This window comes from Ornithorhynchus anatinus, chromosome 9 (assembly GCF_004115215.2).
Source record: "Ornithorhynchus anatinus isolate Pmale09 chromosome 9, mOrnAna1.pri.v4, whole genome shotgun sequence".
Classification (NCBI taxonomy): Eukaryota; Metazoa; Chordata; class Mammalia; order Monotremata; family Ornithorhynchidae; genus Ornithorhynchus; species Ornithorhynchus anatinus.
The window spans coordinates 58,156,616-58,181,636 of record NC_041736.1 but is presented as its reverse complement, the minus strand read 5'-3'; the positions used below and the strand labels follow the sequence as shown (position 1 = coordinate 58,181,636).

The following is a 25,021-nucleotide window of genomic DNA, read 5'->3' as shown; positions in this document are numbered from 1 at the left end:
CCAGAGCACGTCCGAGGAGTCGCCCGGCCTGTCTGAAGCGACGCTCCTGCTCGGATGGTCCGAGGAGACTCCGGGTCGGCCCGGAATTCCCACAGGAAATCCGCCCTACGGGGATGGGGGAAAAAAAGGAATCCCAGGATACGTACTCTCTCTGGAAAGCCATGCACATGGGAGAAAGGCACCCGAAGATGAGGCACTTCTGGGCGTCGGGACTGTAGCCGCTCTTCAGCAACGTTTCCACGCACTCCCGGTGACCCCCGAACACGGCCGAGTAGACGGGGCTCACTTTGCCCGCTCCCGTATCGCAGATGCGATCGGTGATCGGAATGAGCAGGTCCAGGATCCTGCAAAAGCACAGATTCGGAAACGAGTCGAACCCTTCTCCGTTCCCGGGAGGGCAGGGGCCGCCTTTCGATCGGGCGGTGGGATTTATTGGCTGCGTACTGAGGGAGAAGGGCTGTGCTGAGCGCTCGGGAGGGGACGGCGTGACATCATAGTCGGCCGCCGCATTCCCCTGCCCGCGAGGAACCGAGACCGTAGGTATTTTCATCACCCTATTTATCTTGTCAATGAGACGTGCGTCGCCCCGATTCTATCTATCCGCCATCGTTTTAACGAGACGTTCATCCCCTCGATTCCATTTATCGCCATCGTTCTCGTCCGTCCGTCTCCCCCGATTAGACCGTAAGCAGGGACCGACTCTATCTGTTACCGATCTGTCCATCCCAAGCGCTTAGCACAGCGCTCCGCACCTAGTGAGCGCTCAATAAATACTACCGGATGAATGAATGAGAGTAGCAGAGAGGCGGCGCGGTCTAGCGGAGAGAGCACGGAAGCGACGCGTTTCAGTGGATGGAGCACAAGCCCGGGAGTCAGAAGGTCCTGGGTTCGCATCCCGGCTCCACCACGCGTCTGCTGTGTGACCTCGGGCAAGTCGCCTTACTTCTCTGGCCCTCTGTTGCCCCATCCGTAAAACGGGGATTAAGACTGTGAGCCCCAGCGCTTAGAACGGTGCCTAGCGCACAGTAAGTGCTTAACAGATACCATCATCGTTGCTGTTATTATACTCCGGGCCTTAGTTACCTCCCCTGTAAAATGGGGATCAGGAGCTGTGAGCCCCATGTGGGACAGGGACCGTGTCCAACCTGATTACCTCGTATCTACCCCAGCGCTCAGAACAGTGCTTGGCACACAGGAGGCGCTTAACAAGCACCAGAATTATCATCTGGGAGTCAGGAGGCCCAGGTTCTAGTCCTGAACGCCTCTGCGCTACTGGGCAATTCAGAGGTGAGGAGTTCGAATCCCGGCTCTGCCCCTTGTCGGCTGCGGGACTGTGGGCGAGTCACTTCGCTTCTCTGGGCCTCGGGGACCTCATCTGGAAAACGGGGATTAACCGTGAGCCTCGCGTGGGGCGACCTGATCCCCCCGTGCCTACCCCAGCGCTTAGGACGGTGGTCGGCACGTAGCGAGCGCTTGGCCAATACCAACATTATTATTATATATCCTCTCTGGGCCCCGTATTCCTTAAATATAAAGCGTGGCTACGACGTCGGCTTCTCCCTTTCCTATACGGATGTTGGGAGGGTGAAAGCCGACGACTCACATAGACGCGTTTCGGGAAGATTAAAAGCGTCATCCGGCGTTATCATTTCAGGTCACCCAGAGCTTTCTAAAGCGCCGAGGTTATTCCGGATCCTTGGGCGGACCTCTAGATCCACCTGCATTTCTCCCCTCCACGAAATGCACGTTTAAAGGCTTCATCATCTCTCATTTCTTCCCCGTCGGACTTGAGCGCCGACGCCGATCTAGCGCGGGAGTCCGTCGGGTCTCCGACCGAATCCAGCGAGAGAGGACTCCCTTTCCTACAGAAAAGAACCACGGGAAAATGCTTCCTTTTTCAGAACGGGTCTACCAACTGTTAGAGTGTCCAGTACGGTGTTCTGCGCACGGTCAGCACTCAATAGAGAGGCAGCGTGGCTCGGTGGAAAGAGCCCGGGCTTGGGAGTCGGAGGTCGGGGGTTCTCATCTCGGCTCCGCCGCTCGTCAGCTGGGTGGCTTTGGGAAAGTCATTTCACTTCTCTGTGACCCAGTTATCTCCTCCGTAAAACGGGGATGGAGACTGTGAGCCCCACGTGGGACAACCTGATAACCTCGTATCTATCCCAGCGCTTAGAACAGTGCTTGGCACATATCAAGTGCTTAACAAATACCACCGCCATCATCATCATCGACAGACGTCATTCCGTGATCGATTTTCCCCTCAGGAGACGAAACCTGCCTACTACTTTGTGAGCCACAAGTGGGACAGGGACTGTTTCCTAACTGATTAACTTGGCACTACCTCAGTGCCCCCAGCGCTTGGAACAATTCTTGATATATAGTAAGCCTCTAACAAACAATAATAATAATAATAATAGTAATAAAGGTGATGCATCTTCTTTTGACTGGGGCTGATATATTTTTTTTACGTTGGTATTTGTTAAGCGCTCACTATGTGCCGAGCACTGTTCTGAGCGCTGGGGTAGACGCAGGGGAATCAGGTTGTCCCACTTGGGGCTCACAATCTCAATCCCCATTTTACAGACGAGGTGACTGAGGCACCGAGAAGTTAAGTGACTTGCCCAAGGTCACCCAGCTGACAAGCGGCCGAGCCGGGATTCGAACCCATGACCTCTGACTCCCAAGCCCGTGCTCTTTCCACTGAGCCACGCTGCTGCTTTTTTTCGCCCGCAGAAGGTCTAAGAGGCCAATTTATTCGGAAACTACCCAGCTCCTTCCTTTCCCACCTTCGGGGAAGAGAAGGGAGAAAGGGTAGGGAGAAAGGGAAGGGAGATAGGGAAAGGAGACAGCGAAGGGAGCCAGGAAAGGGAGAAAGGGAAGGGAGAAAGGAAAAGGAGAAAGGAAAGGGGAAAAGGAAAGGGAAAGGGAAGGGGAAAGGGAAGGGGCACAGCGAAGGGAGCCAGGAAAGGGAGAAAGGGCAGGGAGAAAGGAAAAGGAGAAAGAAAAGGGGGAAAGGAAAGGGAAAGGGAAGGGGAAAGGGAAGTGGAAAACAAAAGGGTGAAGGGAAAGGGAAAAGAAAAGGGGAAAGAAAGCCCGGCCTCCTCAGCGCTCTGGATGACCTACTTGACGTGGCCCATTTGAGCGGCTGCGTGAATGGGCAACTGCCATTTTTCTGCATTACAGTAGAGGTTGGGGTCAGCTCCCTTGGCCAGCAGCAGCTCCACGCACTTTTGGAGACCCTCCTGAGAGGCGATGAAGAGTGGTGTGGCTTTGTCCGAGGCTTGGCAATCGACGTTGGCTCCTGGGTCAAAGCACAGCACGGAAGAGGAGACCGGTGTCTGCAGCCACACACGCACAAACTCTCTGTCTCTCTCTGTCTCTCCCCACCCGTGGTCAAATGAAAAAATTAACCGCCAGAGGCCCGTTGGGAAAACATTCCGACACCGAACGCCGCCAACTTATTTGCTCGTCATTCTGTTCGCCTACACTCCTTTACCGACGTAATAATAATAATAATAATGTTGGTATTTGTTAAGCGCTTACTATGTGCAGAGCACTGTTCTAAGCGCTGGGGTAAACACAGGGGAATCAGGATGTCCCACGTGGGGCTCACAGTCTTCATCCCCATTTTACAGATGAGGGAACTGAGGCACAGAGAAGTTAAGTGACTCGCCCACAGTCACCCAGCCGACAAGTGGCAGAGCTGGGATTCGAACTCATGAGCACTGACTCCAAAGCCCGTGCTCTTTCCACTGCGCCACGCGACCCGAGGGAATCTCAGCGAAGCAGTCGTCTTGAAACGGTAAGAACAATCTCACCCGTCGAAGAACTCATCGCCCCCCCTTCCAATCCGTCTCCCCGAAATAACCTTCGGTGGATCGACATGAGACCATTTGAGAAGGTAAAAGGGAGTGGACACGTAAAACTGATAATCTTCAGGACAGATCCTCGCTTGGCGTGGAGTCTGAGGACTGGAATCAAGAGCTCTTGACGGAACGACTAACCGATGCCGGCTAAGATGGATGAAAAGGGAACTAAAGTGCATCGGTGGAAACGGAAGTAATGTTAATAATAATTAATCACCATGGTATCTGTTAAGCGCTTACTATACGCCAAGCACCGTCCTGAGCGCTGAGGTCGATAACAGGGTGATCAGGTTGCCCCACGTGGGGCTCCCACTTTTAATCCCCGTTTTACAGATGAGGCCACTGAGGCCCAGAGAAGTTAAGTGACCTGCCCAAAGTCACCCAGCAGACAAGCGGCGGAGCCGGGATTAGAACCCACGTCCTCTGACTCCCAAGCCCGGGCCCTTGCCACTGAGCCACGCTGCTTCTCTAACGGGAAACGGCAACAAGCAACACGAAACCACCCCATGACCGGATTTTGTCCGAATGATACAGCGGGACCCCCGTGCCTCGGTTTCCCCACTCTGGGGGGGGGTGGGGAAGGGTGCGAAAGGACCTTTCCAAGGGGGTGAGGGGGACATTCGGTGGCCCTACAGACCTTGGGCAAGTCACTTCACTTCTCTGTGCCCCAGTTCCCTCATCTGTAAAATGGAGATTGAGACTCTGAGCCCCTCAAGGGACAGGGGCTGCGTCCAACTCGATCCGCTGGAATCCACCCCAGCGCTTAGTACAGTGCCTGGCACACTGTAAGCGCTTAACAGGCACCGTCGTCGTCATCATCATCATCATCAGAGCCGGGCACTGACCCGTGCCTCCGCTCCGCAGGAAACCCCCTCTCGGCTGCGGCGGGAGAGGCAAAATCCCGCAAGTTTGGCAGATTTAGCCAAAAGTCTCGGACGGACGCCGTGACGATCTCAACACCCCCGGGGAAGATCCAAGTCGATGCGGTCTAGCGTCTAGAGCCCGGACCCGGGAGGCAGAAGGACCTGGGTTCTCATGCCGGCTCCGCCACCTGTCTGCTGGGGGACCTCGGGCGCATCGCTTCACTTCTCTGGGCCTCAGTTTCCCATCCGGGACACGGAGATGAAGACCGTGAGCCCCACGTGGGACAGGGGCTGTGCCCAACCTGATGAGCTCCTGTCTACCCCGGCGCCCAGTACAGGAATCGCTTAGCGAATCGAAAAGAAAACTTGGAGGAAGATGGAACGAGTGCGTGTGACGGAGGAAGTTGGAACCGCCTCCTCAGCTGGCTGTTTCCTCGCCCGCCGCCGACAGACAACTTCATAATCACGGTATAAACCCCACAAAGAGCAATGGCTCAAAGAGAAACCCTTCAAGCGATGCTCCGATCCGGAAAACGCATCCCCATCCCTTAGCAAGACACACAGAAGCGTTAGCTAATACATCAATCGATCCCTTGCACCCTTGGAAGATGAGGTCGCTCAATTCCCTACAAGGGACGACAGTCCCATCATTCAACGTGCCAGTGATCTTGGCCCAGCCAATCAGCAGCTGGGCATTCCATTACGTTTAATAATTGGTTCTTAATAACGCTTTCATTCCCCCTCTAGACCGCAAGCTCGTTCCGGGCAGGGAACGTGTCCGCTAAGCAACGTGGCGCGGTGGACGGAGCGCTGGCCCGGGAGCCAGGAGGTCACGGGTTCTGATCCCGGCTCCGCCGCACGTCGGGCGACCACGGGCAAGTCACTCTGCTTCTCTGGGCCTCGGTTACCTCACCTGTAAAATGGGGATGGAGTCGGTGAGCCCCACATGGGACGGGGCCTGTGTCCAGCCCGATTTGCTCGTATCCACCCCAGCGCTTAGTACGATGCCTGGCACGTAGTAAGCTCTTAACAAATACTTTTATCATTATTATTATTATTATTATTATTATTAATTCTGTGCTAGCGTACTCTCCCAGATGCTTATCACAGTGCTCTCCGTGTAGAGAAGCAGCGTGGCTCAGCGGAAAGAGCACGGGCTCGGGAGTCGGAAGTCATGGGTTCCAATCCCGGCTCTGCCGCTTGTCAGCTGGGTGACTGTAAAACGGGGATTAACCGTGAGCCTCACGCGGGACGACCCGATGACCCTGTATCTCCCCCAGCGCTCAGCACGGTGCTCGGCACACAGTGAGCGCTTAACGAATACCAACGTAATAGTGATAATAATAGTAGGCACTCGCTAAATACCACTGATCGACCGACCGATTTGACTTACCCCGTGCAGCATTCACCGCCCCCCCCCCGGTTGCCGTCCGGCCCCGGGACCCTCCCGGCCGGAGCAGTTGGAGTCAGACCCGGAAGCACCGCGCGGATCGGGGGGAAAGGAGGGAACGTACCGTACGCCGTCAGCAGGCTCAGACTCTCCAGCTTGCCGTACTGAGCAGCCACGAACAGAGGGGTGATGCCAAAGTCGTCCTGGCACTCCAGATTCACCCCCTTTCCGAGAAGGAATTGGATCATCTCCAGGTTTTCCTGGAAGACGGATTTCGGTGGGACAAGAAAAGAGCTCGGGGGGAGGGACGGGGGAAAGGACGGGGGAAGGAGAGGAAAGGGAGAGGGAGACTATGCCCAACCTGATTAGCTTGTATCCACCCAGTGCTTAATACAGTTCCTGGCACCCAGAAAGAGCTGAACAAATACCATTAATGAAGAAAAATAAATTAGCCTCTTAGACCTTCTGCAGGCTAAAAAAAAAAATACATCAGAAGGCTCTAATCAACTGGCCCAAGGAGGGGGCAAAAAAAAAATACCATTTGAAGACAAGTGTCCCCCAACAAAAATGGCCACCACTTACAATTTCTTTAGAGCCCCCAAATCTCATCTGGTGATTGAAGTAGATCAGCCGGGCTATAAATCCACGATACCAGGCTTTAAATACTTTATTAATGATAATGATAACGATAACGTTGGTATCCGTTAAGCGCTTGCTACGTGCAGAGCACCGTTCTAAGCGCCGGGGTAGACGCAGGGGAATCGGGTCGTCCCACGCGGGGCTCACGGTCTTCATCCCCGTTTTACAGATGAGGGAACTGAGGCCCAGAGAAGCGAAGTGACTCGCCCGCGGTCACACAGCCGACAGGTGGCAGAGCCGCGATTCGAACCCACGACCTCTGACTCCAAAGCCCGGGCTCTTTCCACCGAGCCACGCTGCTTCTCTTCCTTTGAGAAGCGGTGTGACCTAGAGGACAGAGCGCGGACCCGGGAGGTGGAAGGACCTGAGTCCTAATCCCGGCTCCGCCTCGCGTCTGCCGGGTGACCTCGGGCGAGTCACTTCACTTCTCTGGGTCTCTGTTCCCTCATCTGTCAAATGGGGATAAGGATGGGAGCCCCCAGGCGGGACAGGGACCGCGTCCTGACCGGATTACCCCGTACCTACCCCCCAGCGCTTAGAACAGTGCTTGGCCCACAGTAAGTGCTTAACAGGTACCACTGTTATCACCATCGTGGTACCTGTTGTTATTATTATTGTTTTCATTGTCAACCAGCCCCTCGAGCCCAGCACCCACACCAACCGCCGAAGCCTCGAGCTCCTTCTGAACGGCCGCTGGCGTTTAGACCGCCTCGCCGGGGCGAGGCCGACCGGCACAGATCGGCGGCGGGTGGGGAGCGGAAGGGAGAGGAAGGTCCCACCATTCCCGCGGCGGTGGAAAGCGGGACCGCGCGCAAGGTTACCCGGAAGACAGCCTGGTGCAGGGAGTTCCAGCCGCACGTGGAATGAGAGCCGTTGACGTCCGCCCCGTGCTCGGTCAGGAGCTTCGCCACCTCCGTGTGTCCGTTCTCCACGGCTAATAATAATAATAATAATAACAACGATAATGTTGGTATCTGTTAAGCGCTTACTATGTGCCCGGCGCTGTTCTAAGCGCCGGGGTAGACATAGGGGAATCGGGTCGTCCCACGTGGGGCTCACAGTCGTCATCCCCATTTTACAGATGAGGGAACTGAGGCCCGGAGAAGTTAAGCGACTCGCCCACGGTCACACAGCCGACAAGTGGCAGAGCTGGGATTCGAACTCATGAGCCCCGACTCCAAAGCCCGTGCTCTTTCCACTGAGCCACGCTGCTTCTCCTGCCAAGGGTGGGTCCGTCAGGTGATCGGATTTACGCGCAGCACCGTACCGAGCGCCCGGGAGCGTCCGATACAATAAACAGACCCGTTCCCCGCCCGGGGAGAAGGCGGATTCTCCCGCCTGGCGCCTTCCGAGGGCTGGGACAAGCGGTCAGTCGTATTTATCGAGCGCTTACTGCGTGCGGGGCACTGTACTGAGCGCTTGGGGGAGCGCGACAGAACGGACACGCTCCCCGCCCACAGAGAGCTTAGAGTCTAGAGCGGGAGACGGACATTAACGGAAATAAATGAATGACAGATACGGACAGAAGCGGTGTGGGGCCGGGCCGGGGGATGAGTAGAGGGGAAAGTCAGGGAGACGCAGAAGGGGGCGGGACACTTAGTCGGGGAAGGCCTCTCGGAGGAGGGGGCTTCCGATAAGGCTCCCAAGAGGGTGGGGGAGAGTCATTTTCCGTCGGACAATTACTCGGCATCTCTTTCCCCGGTCTCACGAGGGTCGTTTCTGCCCCCATCACGCCATTCAAAGCCGGGGAAGAAGCGGTGCGGCCCGGCAGACGGGACCCCGGGTCTGGGAGTCGGACGGACCTTTTCTGCCGGGAGACCCAGGATTGCTTTCAAACCACCAGTGAGCTGTTCAGCGCACGCCCGCTTATGTTGGGAATTACCTTCCTTCCTGCAGAAACGCTCTGGGCACGTCACTCCCCTCCTGAAAAACCTGCGGCGGTTGCCCGCCGACCTCCGCACGAAACAAAAACTTCTCCCCCTCGGCTCCGAGGCCGTCCGTCCCCTCGCCCCCTCCTACCTCTCCTCCCCCGTCTCTTTCCGCCGGCCGCCCCGCACGCTCCGCTCCTCCGCCGCCCGCCCCCTCGCCGTCCCCCGTCCTCGCCCGTCCCGCCGTCGACCCCCGGGCCGCGTCCCCCCGCGGTCCCGGAAGGCCCTCCCTCCTCGCCCCCGCCCGACTCGTTCTCTTCCCCTCTTCCAGACCCTACTTAGAGCTCACCTCCTCCGGGAGGCCTTCCCGGACTGAGCTCCCCTCTTCCCTCTGCCCCCTCTCCCCACCCCCCTTCACCTCTCCGCAGTTAAACCCTCTTCTCCCCCCCCCCCCTCCGCTCCTCCCCCCCCTTCCCGTCCCCTCGGCGCCAGACCCGTCCGCCCGACCGTATGTATCTTCGTCACCCTATTTATTTCGTCGATGAGACGTACGTCGCCTCGATTCTGTTTATCCGCTGTCGTTTCAAGTGAGACGTTCAACCCCTGGACTCTATTTCTGATCGCCATCGTTCTCGTCCGTCCGTCTCCCCCGGTCGGACCGTGAGCCCGTCGGAGGGCGGGGACCGTCTCCCTCCGTTGCCGATCTGTCCATTCCGAGCGCTCAGTCCGCTGCTCTGCACATAGTAAGCGCTCGAGAAATACTATTGAATGAATGAATGAACACAGTCCCTGTCCCACATGGGCTCACAACCTTCATCCCTATTTTCTAGGTGAGGTGATTGAGGTCCAGAGAAGTAAAGTGACTTGCCCAGCAGACGACTGATGGAGTCGGATTAGAACCCAGGTCCTTCTGACTCTCAGGCCCACGTTCTATCCACTAGGCCACTCTGCTTCTCCCAGATGATCCCGACAGAGAAGCAGAGATGGGCCCGGTCGGGGAGGGCAGCGGGGGTGACATGTCTCACGGCCCTCTGAGCCGGGAGCTCCCTCATTTACGAATTCCAACTCTCCGACCAGTCCTCAGCGTTTCCAAACCGGGAGCTCTCGACGCCTGCCTCGGGCAAGTCGCTTCACTTCCCTGGGCCTCCGTTCCCTCCCTGTGGCATCTGTTAAGCGCTTACTACGTCCCACGCACCGTTCTAAGCGCTGGGGTCGATACAAGATAATCGGGCCGGCCCACGCGGGGCTTACGGTCTTGATCCCCATTTTCCGGAGGAGGAAACTGAGGCACAGAGAAGCGAAGTGTCTTGCCCAAGGTCACACAGCCGACAGGTGGGACGAGAACCCACGTCCTCTGACTCCCAAACCCGGCCTCTATCTGAAAAATGGGGATGAAGATTGGGAGCCCCGTGCGGGACAGGGACCGTGTCCAACCCGACAACGCCGTATCTACCCCAGCTTTCGGTCCAGTGCCTGGCGCGTAGTAAGCACCTGACGGACACCAATCGAGAGACGCGCTTCGGCAGGACCGAGTGTACCTGAGAAGTAGGCGTAAGCTTCCTATCGCGACTTACGCTCCCGGATAAATCTCAGCTGAGGCCTCTGAACTTGCTCTGCAAGGTCCCCCCCGGCCCAGCTCCTTCGATCGGTACAAAACGAAGGCGTGCAGACACACACACGGTGCGCGTGCCTACAAAACCCAAGATCGCTAACCCCCAAATCACTGCCGACATCGGTGGCCTGCATCACTACGAAATCTAGGAGACGGATCTACTTCGAGGCGATCGCGTCCGCGAACGGGAAGAGAAGACACGTAGGGAAAGTCTGGCTCCGGAGTGCCAAACGTTCGCCCCGCTCCGCGCCGAAAACGCACCACGGGGAGCTGTGTTTCACAGCTCTCCGCTAAAGATAGTGTCCCTCACGCAGCCATCCGCGTTTCGCCCGGCAGCCTAGTTGAGAAATGCCACGGTCAGCGAGGCTGCGACGACAGTAGACAGCGCAAGCCGTCCGTCTCCTCGATGTTTTCAGGAAGGCGGCCGAAATGCGCCGGCTCCTCTTCGAGGTCACCGCGCCGGCTCTCCGCCGACTTGAAAAGAGCCGGGTCAGACCCCCAAGCGGGCCTCCCGCCCGCCGTCCACGCCTTCGGAGACCGACCGTCTCCACGGAACGTCGGACGTCCGCATCTCGGCTCCGAGATCTCCTTTCTTGGCCGGAGCCCCCGTCGCCACGCGAGAGGGTCATTTCCATCTGCGGCCGAGCGTCCCGGCCCCGAGCTTACACTGACATCTGCTGGAACCGGAAATGAAACCCTTCGACAAGGACTCGAGCTTTTTCGGGGGGCACCGCTTCTGGTAGCGGGGACGATTTCTTCCGCGCCATCTGGGGGTTTACGCCGGTTGGGGGTAAGCTGACGGAATTTCCGGGATGGGATTCGACGTTCTGGGTTTCTCCAGCGGAGCTGGGGAACTGGGCGCCCCGGGGGGAACCCGGAATTTTCTCCGCCGGACTGAGGCCTTCTTTCCGCGGAAGGATTTCCGACCGGGCGGACGTAAGCTCGGGCCTCCGGCCTCTGAGCGGCTTCGCGGAGATTCTCGTTCTCCGGGGTCGGGGGCTCGATCCCGTCTCCCCGCCCACCCCAAGACTGTAAGCTCGCTGTGGGCCGGGAACACGTCCGCCGACTCTGTAGCGCTGTACTCTCCCGAGCACTTAATACATGGTCACTACTCAAATAAATAGAAAGGTAGAGGGGGAGGAGAAGGAGAAAGAGGAGGAGGAGGAGCAGGAGAAAGAGAAGAAAAGAAAGAAGAGGAGGAGGAGGAGGAAAAGAAAGAGGAGGAGGGCAGGGAATGGCTTCATCCACTCCTCTTCCACAGCTCTCAACAAAGGCAAAACCTTCCCTAAAAGCCCCTTCCTCACTTAATTCCCCACGCCCCAGAACCGTTCGGGGGCACAGGCCCGAGAGTCAGGGGACCCGGGTTCCGATCCCGGCCCCGCCCCTCGCCTGCAGTGTAACCCCGAGCGAGTCCGCGCGCTTCTCCGTACTTCGGTCTCCTCGTCCGTAAAGCGGCGATTCCTCCCTCTCCCTTAAACCGGGAGCCCCAGACGGGACAGGGACTGTGTCCGATCCGACTGCGTCCCACCCACGGCACAGGACTTGGGACGTAAAGCAAAAACATCAGCTCGCTTTCTGGGGCCCTTCCTGGGTCTCCCGGAGGGACTCCCCGCGAACCGCCTGTGCATTAGGCAAAACACCCCTCTGAGTAATTCATCGCTGAACCGGAATTTCAGACTAACGGTCACGACGTCGGCTAAATAACAAAGCTGGTACTCCACGATACTCCTCTAGACTGTAAGCTCGCTGTGGGCAGGAAACGCGCCTGTCATATTGTTCCACCGTACTCTCCCAAGCGCTCAGCACAGCGCTCCGCACACTGTCGGCGCTCAACAAATACGGCTGACCGGCTCCACGGGAGCGCACGTCAACGGCCTTAGATTTCGGCTTCCTCGGGGGGCCTGAGAACACGCTGAACGTGACCGAGGGAAGGAGAGCCCTGTTTCAGACCGTCTCCCATGAGGGAAGCGCTGCTGAAATTCACAAAGCTCGCCTCACCTAAAAATAACGGCGTGGTCTCCTCTAAGGTGAACGAGTTCGCGTCGGCCCCGGCGTCTAAAAGAATCCTGACGATCTCCAAGTGGCCTCGGACTGCGGCGAGATGCAACGCGCACGACCCCTCAAATGTCTTTGTTTTGATGTGTTTTTCCGAGGGATCTGTGGAGGGAGAAAGAGGGAGAGACACACACACTTAGCTGAAATACCAGTCGTTCGCCTTAACCTAAGGAGTAAAAAAAAAAAAACGAAAACGTTCATTTTGGCCGAGACAGCGTGCATAAAAATGCACCGGTTTTAATGTCAAAGGTGCAAAAACTTCAGTCTGCAACAATTACAGACAAAGATAGATCGGTTAACGAGTTGGAAAAGGTCACTGGCGGGCAATATCTTTAGCGTGACCCCCTTTTCACGATGGACGCCTCGGAAGAAATTCAGAACGATCACCCTCCTCTGTTACGGTACCCACAGAAATGGCGTCGACTGAGCGCGTACCGAATGCAAGACCACCCGCCCGAGAGGTAAGTCGGACGGAGCCTCTGCGTCTGACCTCAGAAGAGAAGCCGACTGGAGGCACGTCCCCAAATTCAAGTTTATTTCTTCACCGCTGACCACATAGCCGTCAAGTGACGCGCATCGCCTCGGCGGCAAACTTTTCCAGAAGTTACCGGTGAAGTGGACTGAATAAGAAACTGATAAATCCTCCACCCTCCAACCTCACCTCACCGATCCTCTACTCCAGCCCCGCCCGCGCACTCCGCTCCCGGGGCGTCAGTTTACCCACCGTGCCCCGATCTCATCTATCTCGCCGCCGACCTCTTTCCCGCATCCTCCCCCGGCCTGGGATTCCCTCCCCCTCCATATACGCCAGATCGCCCCTCTCCCCACCTTCAGAGCATGACTAACGTCCCGTCTCCTCCGAGACGTCTCCCCCGACGAAGCCCTCTTTTTCCCGACTCCCTCTCCCTTCTGCGTCACCTCTGCCCTTGGATCTGTGACCTCGGGACATTTGCTATTCGCCCACCCCCGACCCCCCCCGGCACGTCCGTTCCTATCTTTCAATTAGATAACATAAATGGCTTATTCATTCGTATCGACGTCCGTCTCCCGCTCTAGACTTTTCGCTCGTTACAGGCAGTGAACGCGTCTGCTAATTCTGTTGCGCTGTCCTCTCCCCGGCGCTTAGGACAATGCTCTGCACGTACCAATAACGATAATGGTGGTACCTGTTAATGATAATAATAACGTCGGTATCCGTTAAGCGCTCGCTATGTGCCGAGCACTGTTCTGAGCGCTGGGGACTCTATTTATCGCCATCGTTCTCGTCCGTCCGTCTCCCCCGATCAGACCGTAAGCCCGTCAAACGGCAGGGACCGTCTCTGTCTGTTGCCGACCTGTTCATTCCAAGCGCTTAGTACAGTGCTCTGCGCATGGTAAGCGCTCAATAAATACTATTGGATGAAATGCTATTGAATGAACACGGGGGAATCGGGTTGTCCCGCGTGGGGCTCACAGTCTTCAGCCTCATTTTCAGATGAGGCGACGGAGGCACCGAGAAGTGAGGTGACTCGCCCCGAGTCCCACGGCCGACGAGCGGCCGAGCCGGCATTCGAACCCGTGACCTCCGACTCCGAGGCCCGGGCTCTTTCCGCTGAGCCGCGCCGCTTCCCCGTTCGTCGTGGACAGGGAATGGGTCCGTTCTATTGTTCTAGCGTCCTCTCCCAAGTGCCCGGTACAACGCTCTGCACACAGTAGGCGCTCAATAAATACGTCTGGCTGACCGGCCGACTGTCAGTAGCGCCCTAAAGACGGGGGTCGCCGAAGCCCCCTAAGAGAGGGGTGGGGGGGGGGGATCGAAACCCGCTCATTCAATTAGCCCACACGGCTTCGTTCTCGGCCACGACACTCAGGCCCTTTAGAGAAGCAGCGCGGCTCAGCGACGAGAGCCCGGCCTCGGGAGTCACGGGTCATGGGTTCGAAAGCCGGCTCTGCCGCTCGTCAGCTGCGTGACTGTGGGCGAGTCACTTCGCTTCCCTGGGCCTCAGTTCCCTCCTCTGGAAAACGGGGATGAAGACCGCGAGCCCCACGCGGGACGACCCGATTCCCCTGTATCTCCCCCAGCGCTAAGAACGGTGCTCTGCACGCAGTGAGCGCTTAACAAATACCAACATTATTATTCTTATTATTATTAAAACGGGGATTAAGACTGCGAGCCCCAGGTGGGACGGTGACGGCACCTCTCCCGGCACTTAGCGCTTAATAAATATAACCATCGTTATTTTCTGTATCCGCTTAAGTACTTCGATACTCACCCCGTCCCCCGGCCCACACCCTTCGCTACGCAACTCTTCTGTTCCCCCTCTCTGTAATCATTTTAACGTCCGTCGCTCCCAATGGACTGCAAATTACCTGAGAGCAAGGATCGAGCGCTTAACAAATACCAACGTTACGATTATTACCCACCAAGAGCTATCACTCCGATGAGACAGATATAAAAAAATTCACTCTCGGGAGCGGTCAAAATCAACAGTCACACCCGGACGCCGAGGAGGATATCTTTGAGTTCACGGCCCAGACCGGCGAAACCCTGAACCCCTCTCGCCGCCGATCCGCTCCATCGATATTCTGACTAACGATTTTGTTCGTTCCCGGGCACTTGCGACCGGACGCGCTAAAACCCGCTCGGAGTTGAGGGGGGAGAAGAAAAACCTGAGGGCGAAAAATCGAGATGATAATAATAATAATAACGTCGGTATCTGTTAAGCGCTTACTCTGTGCAGAGCACCGTTCTAAGCGCCGGGGTGGACGCGGGGGAATCGGGTCGTCCCACGTGGGGCTCGCGGTCTTAATCCCCATTTTCCAGATGAGGGAACCGAGGCCCAGAGAAGCGAAGTGACTCGCCCGCGGCCCCACAGCTGACGAGTGGCAGGGCCGGGATTCGAACCCATGACCTCTGACTCCAAAGCCCGGGCTCTTCCCACCGAGCCACGCTGCTTCTCGAGACGGCAGGAGGTCCTCCAACAATCTGCGGCCCTCCTTCCAAAGAGCACCCTCCTCCCGTCCGTTCGCAAAGGGAAGAGAAAGCAAATACGAAACGTGGCCTTCGAGCGCTGCGGACCAAAAAAAAACCCCAGATCCCTTGGGCCGCGCTGCACGACCGAGACGAGAAAAACGGGTGAATCGGGAGCACCTCCGCGCAACAGAGAGAGATCACTCTGTGGTTCCTCTCATTTCCACACGATACCACCGCAGGCCCGTCCGAGGGCGGGGACGGTCTCTATCTGTTACCCACCCGTCCATCCCAAGCGCTCCGTCCAGCGCTCCGCACGTAGCAAGCGCTCGATAAATACTATCGGATGAATGAATGAACTACACAGAGGCCGCCCCCTTAGAGAAGCAGCGTGGCTCAGGGGCAAGAGCCCGGCCTTGGGAGTCAGAGGTCGTGAGTCGGACCCCCCGGCTCTGCCACTTGTCCGCTGCGTGACCGTGGGCGGGTCGCTTCACTTCTCTGGGCCTCGGTGACCTCATCTGGAAAACGGGGATTAACCGCGAGCCTCAGGTGGGACGACCCGATGACCCCGGATCTCCCCCGGCGCTTAGAACGGTGCTCTGCACTTCGTGAGCGCTTAACAGATACCAACGTTATTACTGTTATCGTTCTCGACAGAGTAGGGGCTTCTGCTCATTTCTTTCACACGCGCAGAGACGGGGGGGAGGCGCCGCCGCTGACGGGTGACGAGGCAGAATCAACTCTGGTTCGATCCGGAATAACGCTTTCGGGTCCAACCGGAGATCGCGGGCGCCTTAACAATAACGGTTATAACGTTGGTGTTCGTTAAGCGCTTGCTACGCGCAGAGCCCCGTTCGAAGCGCCGGGGGAGATACGGGGTCATCGGGTCGTCCCACGTGAGGCTCCCGGTCCTCGTCCCCGTTTTCCAGATGAGGTCACTGAGGCCCAGAGAAGTGAAGCGACTCGCCCACGGTCACACGGCCGGCACATTCGAACCCGTGACCCCCGACTCCCAAGCCCGGGCTCTTTCCACCGAGCCACTCCGCTTCTCTAATAACAACTAATATTAATTGCTATGGTATGGTAATTACAATGGTATTTGTTACGTGCCTCCTACGTGCCGGGCACAGTAATAATAATATAACAGTAATGTTGGTATCCGTTAAGCGCTCACTATGCGCCGAGCGCCGTTCTAAGCGCCGGGGGAGATCCGGGGTCATCGGGCCGTCCCACGGGAGGCTCGCGGTTAATCCCCATTTTCCAGAGGAGGGAACTGAGGCCCAGAGAAGCGAAGTGACTCGCCCGCGGTCGCACAAGCTGACGAGTGGCATAACGCTGGCATTCGTTAAGCGCTTACTCTGCGCAGAGCACCGTTCTAAGCGCCGGGGGACGTCCAGGGGAATCGGGTCGTCCCACGTGAGGCTCGCGGTTAATCCCCATTTTCCGGATGAGGGAACTGAGGCCCAGAGAAGCGAAGCGACTGGCCCTCGGTCACACAGCCGCCAAGGGGCGGAGCCGGGGGTCGAACCCACGACCTCTGACTCCCGAGCCCGGGCTCTTGCCACCGAGCCACGCTGCCCCCCGAGGAAACGGAGGCCCGGGGAAGCCAGGCGACCCGCCCGGGGTCACCCGCGGCGGACAAAACGGCGGCGGCGGGATTAGGAACCCAGGTCCTCTGCCGGGCTCTTTCCGCTGCTTTCCTTCTGAGGCCGGCGGGCGCTCAGTAAAGGCTCCCGGCTGCTCCGCCCGGCGCGGGATTCAATCGGCCGACGGTACCGATCGAGCCCTCGCTCCGTACTAGGCGCCTGGGAGGGGACGACAGCGCGGGAGCGGGCGGGCGGTCCCGTCCCGGGCCCCCCGCGCCTTCCCGCCCCCCGGCCCGGGGAGGCCGTACCCGCGTGGATTAACAGGCGCAGGCATTCCGGGGCGTTGTGATGGGCGGCCTCGTGAATGGGCATCCAGCCCCGGTTGTCGGCCACGTCGACGCTGCAGCCCCTCCTCAGCAGCGTCCGGAGCCGGTCCGCGTCGCCGTCTCTGGCCGCCAGGCCCGCCGCCGAGCACGTGTCCGAGTACGCCTCCGTGAAGTCCATGGGCGGGAGCCGAGCTGGAAGGAAAACCGACCCGTCGCTGATCGCGACGACAGCCACGAGCGCTTACCGTGCGCCAAGCGCCGCTCCGAGCGCCGGGGGGGGGACGGGGGACGGGGGACGGGCTCGTCGGGGTGGACGCGGTCCCTGTCGGACGGGAGGCCCGCGGGCTGAGGGGGAGGGCGAACGGGTATCGGATCTCATCTTACGGAGGGGGAAACCGAGGCCCGGAGACGTCGAGCGACCCGCCTCGGGTCACGCGGACGGCGGGGGGGGGCGGAGCCGGGATTAGAACCCAGGGCCCCCGACCCCCGGGCCTGTGCCCTTTCCACTCGGTCCCGCCGCTTCTCATCCTCACACGAGTACCGTCTCCCAGCCCCCTTCCCCCGGTTTTTTTTCTCTTTTAGGTATTTAATGATAGATAGAAGCAGCGCGGCTCAGTGGAAAGAGCCCGGGCTTTGGAGTCGGAGGTCACGGGTTCGAATCCCGGCCCGGCCGCTTGTCGGCTGCGTGACGTCTTTCACCTCGCCTCTCGGTGCCTCGGGTACCTCATCTGGAAAACGGCGACGGAGACTGCGAGCCCCACGGGGGACAACCCGGTCCCCCTGCGTCTACCCCGGCGCTTAGAACAGTGCTCGGCACATAGCGAGCGCTTAACGGATACCAACGTTATCATCGTCATTATTAGCAAAACGGGGATTCGGTCCCCATTCTGCCTCCTAGTTAGACCGTGAGCCCCCCGTGGGACCGGGCCTGTGCCAGACGTGATCGATCTGTTTCTATCCCTATCCAGTTAATAATGACGACGACGGTACTCGTTAAGCGCCAACCGCGTGCCGAGGACTATCTGCTAAACGCTCGCCTCCTTCGAGCCTGCCGCTTATTATTTCTCCTTCAAGAAGCCTTGCCCGACTGAGCCCTTGTTCGTTCACGCAGTCGTATTTATTGAGCGCTTACTGCGGGCAAAGCGGGCACCGGGTTAAGCGCCGGGGTAGACGTGGCTCAGTGGCCAAGAGCCCGGGCTTGGAAGTCAGAGGTCACGGGTTCGAATCCCGGCCCCGCCACTTGGCAGCTGCGTGACCGTGGGCACTTCACTTCTCGGTGCCTCAGGGACCTCATCTGGAAAATGGGGATTAAGACTGTGAGCCTCACGCGGGACCACCCGATTCCCCTGTAAATCTAGCCCAGCGCTCGGAACCGCGCTCCGCACATAGTGAGCGCTCAACGAGTACCAACGTCATCACGGAAGCTAATCATCGGGTCGGACCCCCATCTACCTCCCACGAGGGTCTTCCGGTCTCGCGTTTTCCGGTTGCGAAAACCGAGGCAGCGAGAGGCGAAGTGACTTGCCCGGGGTCACGCAGCAGACAAGCGGCAGAGCCGAGATGGGAACCCACGTCCTTCCGACTTCCGGGCCCAGGTTCTACGCGCCGGGCCGGGCCGCTTCCGGTTCTAGGCACCAAACCGAACGAAAGAGCGGTTCCCCGATCTTGGCGTACCACCCGCTCTGCCCAGGTCCGCCGTGGAAGCAGACTCCTCTCCCTCTCCCTCCGACTCTCCAAGAAATTTCAGGGCCGAGCCAACTCCTCGGAAGCCCGAAGGGTCACTCCGGTCTGGCAAACGGCCCCCTCTCCGCCCCCGGGATACGGCCGGCTTCCTCTCCGTCCGCCAAGTTCGGGAGCGCGGTGTGCCGTGGGGCTCCTGTTCTTCCTCCGGGCCTGTTGCTGCCTCCGGCGAATTTCTTCATTCATCCGATAGTATTTCTCGAGCGCTTACTATGTGCAGAGCAGCGGACTGAGCGCTCGGAATGGACAGATCGGCAACGGAGGGAGACGGTGCCCGCCCTCCGACGGGCTCACGGTCCGACCGGGGGAGACGGACGGACGAGAACGAGAGCAGCAAACAGAATCGAGGGGGTGAACGTCTCATTGAAACGATAGCGGATAAACAGAATCGAGGCGACGTACGTCTCATCGACGAAATAAATAGGGTGACGAAGATACATAAGGTCGGGCGGACGGGTCTGGCGCCGAGGGGACGGGAAGGGGGGGGAGGAGCGGAGGGGGGGGGGAGAAGAGGGTTTAACTGCGGAGAGGTGAAGGGGGGTGGGGAGAGGGGGCAGAGGGAAGAGGGGAGCTCAGTCCGGGAAGGCCTCCCGGAGGAGGTGAGCTCTAAGTAGGGTCTGGAAGAGGGGAAGAGAACGAGTCGGGCGGGGGCGAGGAGGGAGGGCCTTCCGGGACCGCGGGGGGACGCGGCCCGGGGGTCGACGGCGGGACGGGCGAGGACGGGGGACGGCGAGGGGGCGGGCGGCGGAGGAGCGGAGCGTGCGGGGCGGCCGGCGGAAAGAGACGGGGGAGGAGAGGTAGGAGGGGGCGAGGGGACGGACGGCCTCGGAGCCGAGGGGGAGAAGTTCAGGGTGAGAGTTTCTTCAGCTCCAGACGGTCTCCGGCAGGGAGCCCCGCAATTTGGAAGGCCCTCTCCCCGCCCCCAGCCATGGAGAAACAGGAATACTTTCCCGGATGGAAGCTACTCTTAACGCTAAGACCCGGAAGCCCCAACCCGAAGAAATCGGGTGGTGTAAGAAATCCGTCCCCACCCTCCCAAAAAAGAACCTTTGATCTTTCTAGACCTGAGGTTTTTCCACCCAGGTTCCGTCCGTAAGCTCCTTGCGGGCGGGGAACGTGTCAACCGATTCTATCCTATGTCCCCTCCCAAGCTCTGCACGCGGACTAAGCTCTCGATAAATATTTTGCATTAGCACGTCGCAGGATCCGGCTCGGAAGGCTCTCTACTAAAACGAACCCTGGGAGAATTCCGCAAGCCCAACGCTCCCATATGCTATCGCTGGTCACGCTGGGAAAAGGAAGAGGAAAAATCGTGGCGGAATCGGCGTGGCTCGGTGGAAAGAGCCCGGGCTCGGGGGTCCGAGGTCACGGGTTCGAATCCCGGCCCCGCCACCTGTCGGCCGTGTGACTGTGGGCGCGTCGCTTCACTTCTCTGCGCCTCAGTGACCTCACCTGGAAAATGGGGATGAAGACCTCACGTGGGGCAACCCGATGACCCCCGTATCTCCCCCGGCGCTCAGGACGGCGCTCTGCACATAGCAGGCCCTTAACGAATACCGACGCTATTAATCCCCCGACCCATCTCCTTCCGCTACGCATCAGCTTCGAAGAGATGGTTTTGACCTTTCGAGGCTACCCAAATCGAGTAGCCGCTCCCCTCCTCAGTGAGACGGGATTTGTCGGTGCCCACTACGTGTCGAGCGCCGTCCTAAGCGTCCGACCCGGTGCTTTTTTCCTTCAAGCTGTTTGTTGAGCGTTCGAACGCTCTGAGGGAGCCACAAACTGAACGGGTTGGAGCCGGTCCCCGTCGCACACGGGGCTCACGGTGTTAATTCCCATTTTACGGATGAGGGAGCTGTGGCACGGAGGAGAGAGGTGACTTGCCCGAGGTCCCACAGGGCAGAGAGGTAGTGGAACTGGAATTACAACCCAGACCCTGCGCCGCCCAGGCTCCTGCTTCCTCCCCTAAGCCAAGGGGCTCCCTTACTGACGTTACAGAGGTGACGCTTACACTCGCACAACGATTAAACCTCAGGTGAACCCGACGACCTCCGGTACATCTGTTCGCGATCTGTTTTTAATTACGAGTCTTCCCGATCCGGCGGCCGACTGTCCTCTGACTCCTGGTAGCGAGTCAAACATCTGGATTTGGGGGGGGGGGGGTCAGTCATTTAATAATGATCATAATAATGACGACGATATTTGTTAAGCGCTTACTATGTGCGGAGCACCGTTCTAAGCGCTGGGGGAGATGCGGGGCGATCGGGTGGTCCCACGTGAGGCGCACGGTCTTCGTCCCCATTTTCCAGATGAGGTCGCTGAGGCACAGAGAAGGGAAGTGACCTACCCCAGGTCACCCAGCTGACAAGTGGCGGAGCCGGCATTCAAACCCGTGACCTCTGACCGCCAAGCCCGGGCTCCTTCCACTGAGCCATGCGATTATCAGGGGAACCTGAACCCGGACACATAATTCAATAAAAGCTCCCTGTGAGGATTTCAGCTGGAATCCAAGTACGAGATCTGATCCCTATTTCCCAGAACGGTGGGATCCGCCCTTTTCCTTCCAGGGGCACGTACGTATTTTTTTTAATAATAATGTTGGTATTTTAATGGTATTTGTTAAGCGCTTACTTTGTGCCAGGTACAGATTAGACTGGGCGCCCGTCCAAGGGCAGGGACCGTCTCTATCTGTTACCGATTTGTCCATTCCAAGCGCTCAGTACGGTGCTCTGCACATAGTAAGCGCTCGATAAATACTATTGAATGAATGAATGAATGAATGAATGAAGAAAGAACTAAGCACTGGGCTAGATAAAAGCCAGTCGGGTTGGACACAGTCCCCATCCCACATGGGGCTCCCAGTCTTCACCCCCATTTTACAGATGAGGCAACTGAAACCCAGAGAATAAGAATAAGAACGGCATTTGTTAAGCGCTTACTATTCATTCAATAGTATTTATCGAGCGCTTACTATGCGCAGAGCACCGTACTGAGCGCTTGGAATGGACAAATCGGTAACAGCTAGAGACGGTCCCTGCCCTTGGACGGGCTTACGGTCTAATCGGGGGAGACAACTAGGTGCAACTCTGTGCGAAGCGCTGTTCTAAGCGCTGGGAGGGAGACAGGGTGATCAGATTGTCCCACGCGGGGCTCCCGGTCTTCACCCCCATTTTACAGATGAGGTAACTGAGGCCCAGCGAAGTGAAGTGACTTGCCCAAGGTCACGCAGCAGACAAGCGGCGGAGCCGGGATTAGAACTCAGGTCCTTCTGACTCCCAGGCCCGGGCTCTCGGTTATCTGAACTGAGGCTACACTTACGCCAGCGCTAAGCGCTTAACGCCCCAACCTAAATTTGAATCCTCAAAGAAACAGGTTGGACGAAATTCGCCCAGCGCCTAAGAGCGACAAAGAAAACTTAGCGAAGTTAGAGAATTCGTTTTCCAAAATAAAAGATACCGTCCTCTGGCTTTGCGTCTATCTTTCGGTTGGGTCCACGATTCCCTCTCTTGCCCTTTCCGCGCTCTGCGCTTCCGCTTAAATCCTCCTCCCTCTTGGGTTCTGGGCATCTCGAGGGAAGAGATGTCGTTTTTCTCCTTCCCGCGTAACTCTTCCATGTCTACCCAGAGGGGTCACTCGATGAATTTCTTCCCGAACCCTAATTGGCCAACGCTCGGCCCCGTTGCGTTCGTACCTCGTCTCTAAATGAGATTACGTCGGGAAGCAGCGTGGCTCAGTGGAAATAAAAATAAATGAATAAATGGTGGTATCTGTTAAGCGCTTACTACGCGCAAAGCACCGTTCTAAGCGCTGGGGGAGACGCGGTGCTCGGGTTGTAAAGTTTTAATCCCCATTTTCCAGATGAGGTAACTGAGGCGCAGAGAAGTCAAGTGACTCGCCCAAAGTCACACAGCTGGCAAGCGGCGGAGCCCGGATTCGAACCCATGAACCCCGCCTCCCGAGCCCGGGCTCTTGCCACTGTACCGCGCTGCTTCTCCGGGCTCGGGAGTCCGAGGTCACGGGTTCGACTCCCGGCTCGGCCGCTTGTCAGCCGTGTGACTGTGGGCGAGTCACTTCGCTTCTCTGTGCCTCAGTCCCCTCATCTGTGGAATGGGGATTAACCGTGAGCCTCACGTGGGCCCACCCGATGACCCCGTATCTCCCCCGGCGCTTAGAACGGTGCTCTGCACATAGGAAGCGCTTAACAAATACCAATATCATCATATCTACCTGGACCCTAATAAGTGCTTAAGGAATATAAAATAATAAAAAAATACCAGAGATTGATCACCAGAAAACTGGCATGAGCGCGTCCCTTTGGAATGAATAAATATTTGCCATTCAACCCAGCCCCACGGTCCTTACGTAAATATCCTTATAAATCGATTATTTCCCCCCTCCGTAATCTCTCTCAACACCCGCCTCTCCCTGGAGACGGGAAGCTGGTCGTGGGCCCGGGATCATGGCTCCCAACTCTGTCGTATTGTACTTTCCCAAGTGCTCACCACAGTGCTCTGCACATAGCATATGATGAATAGATCCCGCCGATCGATAATGTTGGAATCCGTTACGCGCTCACTCTGTGCAGAGCACCGTTCTAAGCGCCGGGGGAGATACGGGGTCATCGGGTGGTCCCACGTGCGGCTCACGGTTAATCCCCATTTTACAGATGAGGGAACTGAGGCCCAGAGAAGTGACTTGCCCACAGTCACCCAGCTGACAAGGGGCCGGGCCGGGATTCGAACCCGCGATCTCTGACTCCCAAGCCCGGGCTCTTTCCACTGAGCCACGCTGCTTCACCCGAAGGTGGACCTCCCAGCCCGCCGACAGTAAATACTGTGGTCGAGATGAAACCCCACGCCGAGGGCCGCTCGCGATAAAGCGGCCACTTGTCTCCTGTGTGACCTCGGGCAAGCCGCTTCACCTCTCCGTCCCCTCGGTTCCCTCATCTGGAAAATGGGAATTGAGACTGGGAGCGGCATGGGGGGGGGCGTGGACTGTGTCCAGACTGTCAGTTTGTATCTTCCTCTGGCGCTCAGGACAGTGGCTGGAATACAGTCAGCGCTTAACAAACACCATAAATTAAAATAAAAAGGTGCGGGGACCGGGGGGGTGGAAACTTGTGAGTTTTCACTTCAAGCGGCATCCGAGCTGGGCGGAGGGAATCGCAAGATTTTGGCGCGAACGGCCTCCGAGCTGGGCGGAGGGAATCCGCCGGCTTAAATGGCAAGCGGAATCTCAACGGGACCACCCAACTCCGAAGTCTACTAATCCACCGACTCGACAGCCGGCTGAAGCGGAGGTAACAGGTGTTTCTCGGGCTCGCCTCGGCTCAACTCTCCCTCCGACGAGGAAATAAACCGGTCGCCTGGGCTCTTCCCTCCTGGAATCGCGCTAACAACGTTCTTCTTTATGAAAAACTGCGTGGTGTTTTTTTCTTTAAATACAGATTAAGTCCACAAACCGTCAGACAGCAGTACCTAGAAAAGCCTTCACTGCCCTAAGGACCTACAAGAATTCAAATTTCTGGCTTTCTCCCCAGTGGTTTTAGTTTGTCCTAAGGACCCTCTGGCTCTTCCAAAGCCCCCGTTGTGAAGCTTCCGGTCTCCAGGGAGAGGCGGGTGTTGAGAGAGATTACGGAGAGGGGAAATAATCGATTTATAAGGATATTTACGTAAGGACCGTGGGGCTGGGTTGAATGGCAAATATTTATTCATTCCAAAGGGACGCGCTTCTGCCAGTTTTATGGTAATCAACTAGGCATTTGGAGAGCGGCTTCCTCCTAGGTATATAAATCACAAAATAACCAGGAATCCCATAAAAAGAACCAAAAAGGTTAGGCGAGGCCGCTGTTTTAGAACCCCCACGTTTTGGTGAAACGGGGCTCGGTCTCTTCGCAGATAATGATGATGATTGTGGTATTCGTTAAGCGCTTACTGTGTGCCAGACCCTGTACTAAGCCCTAGGGTGGATACCAGCAAATTGGGTGGGTCACAGTCCCTGTCCCACTGGGGCTCACAATATCTTCCGACCCCATTTTGCAGATGAGGGAAGCGAGGCCCAGAGAATAACGACGACGACGTTGGTATTCGTTAAGCGCTTACTCCGTGCAGGGCACCGTTCTAAGCG

At 57.7% G+C, this 25,021-nt stretch overlaps 1 protein-coding gene across 2 annotated transcripts in view; it reads right to left on the bottom strand.

The window, feature by feature from the left end:
- The window catches only part of ASB3 (ankyrin repeat and SOCS box containing 3), a 57,877-nt gene that overhangs the window by 10,752 nt on the left and 22,104 nt on the right, over positions 1 to 25,021 (bottom strand). The window contains exons 1-7 of one of the 2 annotated variants that reach the window (XM_029071501.1): positions 18,830 to 19,089; positions 17,138 to 17,347; positions 12,237 to 12,395; positions 7,580 to 7,692; positions 6,244 to 6,379; positions 3,124 to 3,301; positions 147 to 344 (exon numbers count right to left, since the gene is read on the bottom strand). In XM_029071501.1, the coding sequence (XP_028927334.1) occupies positions 147 to 344; positions 3,124 to 3,301; positions 6,244 to 6,379; positions 7,580 to 7,692; positions 12,237 to 12,395; positions 17,138 to 17,333 (980 nt within the window). In that variant the 5' untranslated portion in view covers positions 17,334 to 17,347; positions 18,830 to 19,089. Of the gene's footprint in view, positions 1 to 146; positions 345 to 3,123; positions 3,302 to 6,243; positions 6,380 to 7,579; positions 7,693 to 12,236; positions 12,396 to 17,137; positions 17,348 to 18,829; positions 19,090 to 25,021 lie in introns of those variants that run through there. The other variant, XM_029071504.1, reaches the window with a different exon arrangement.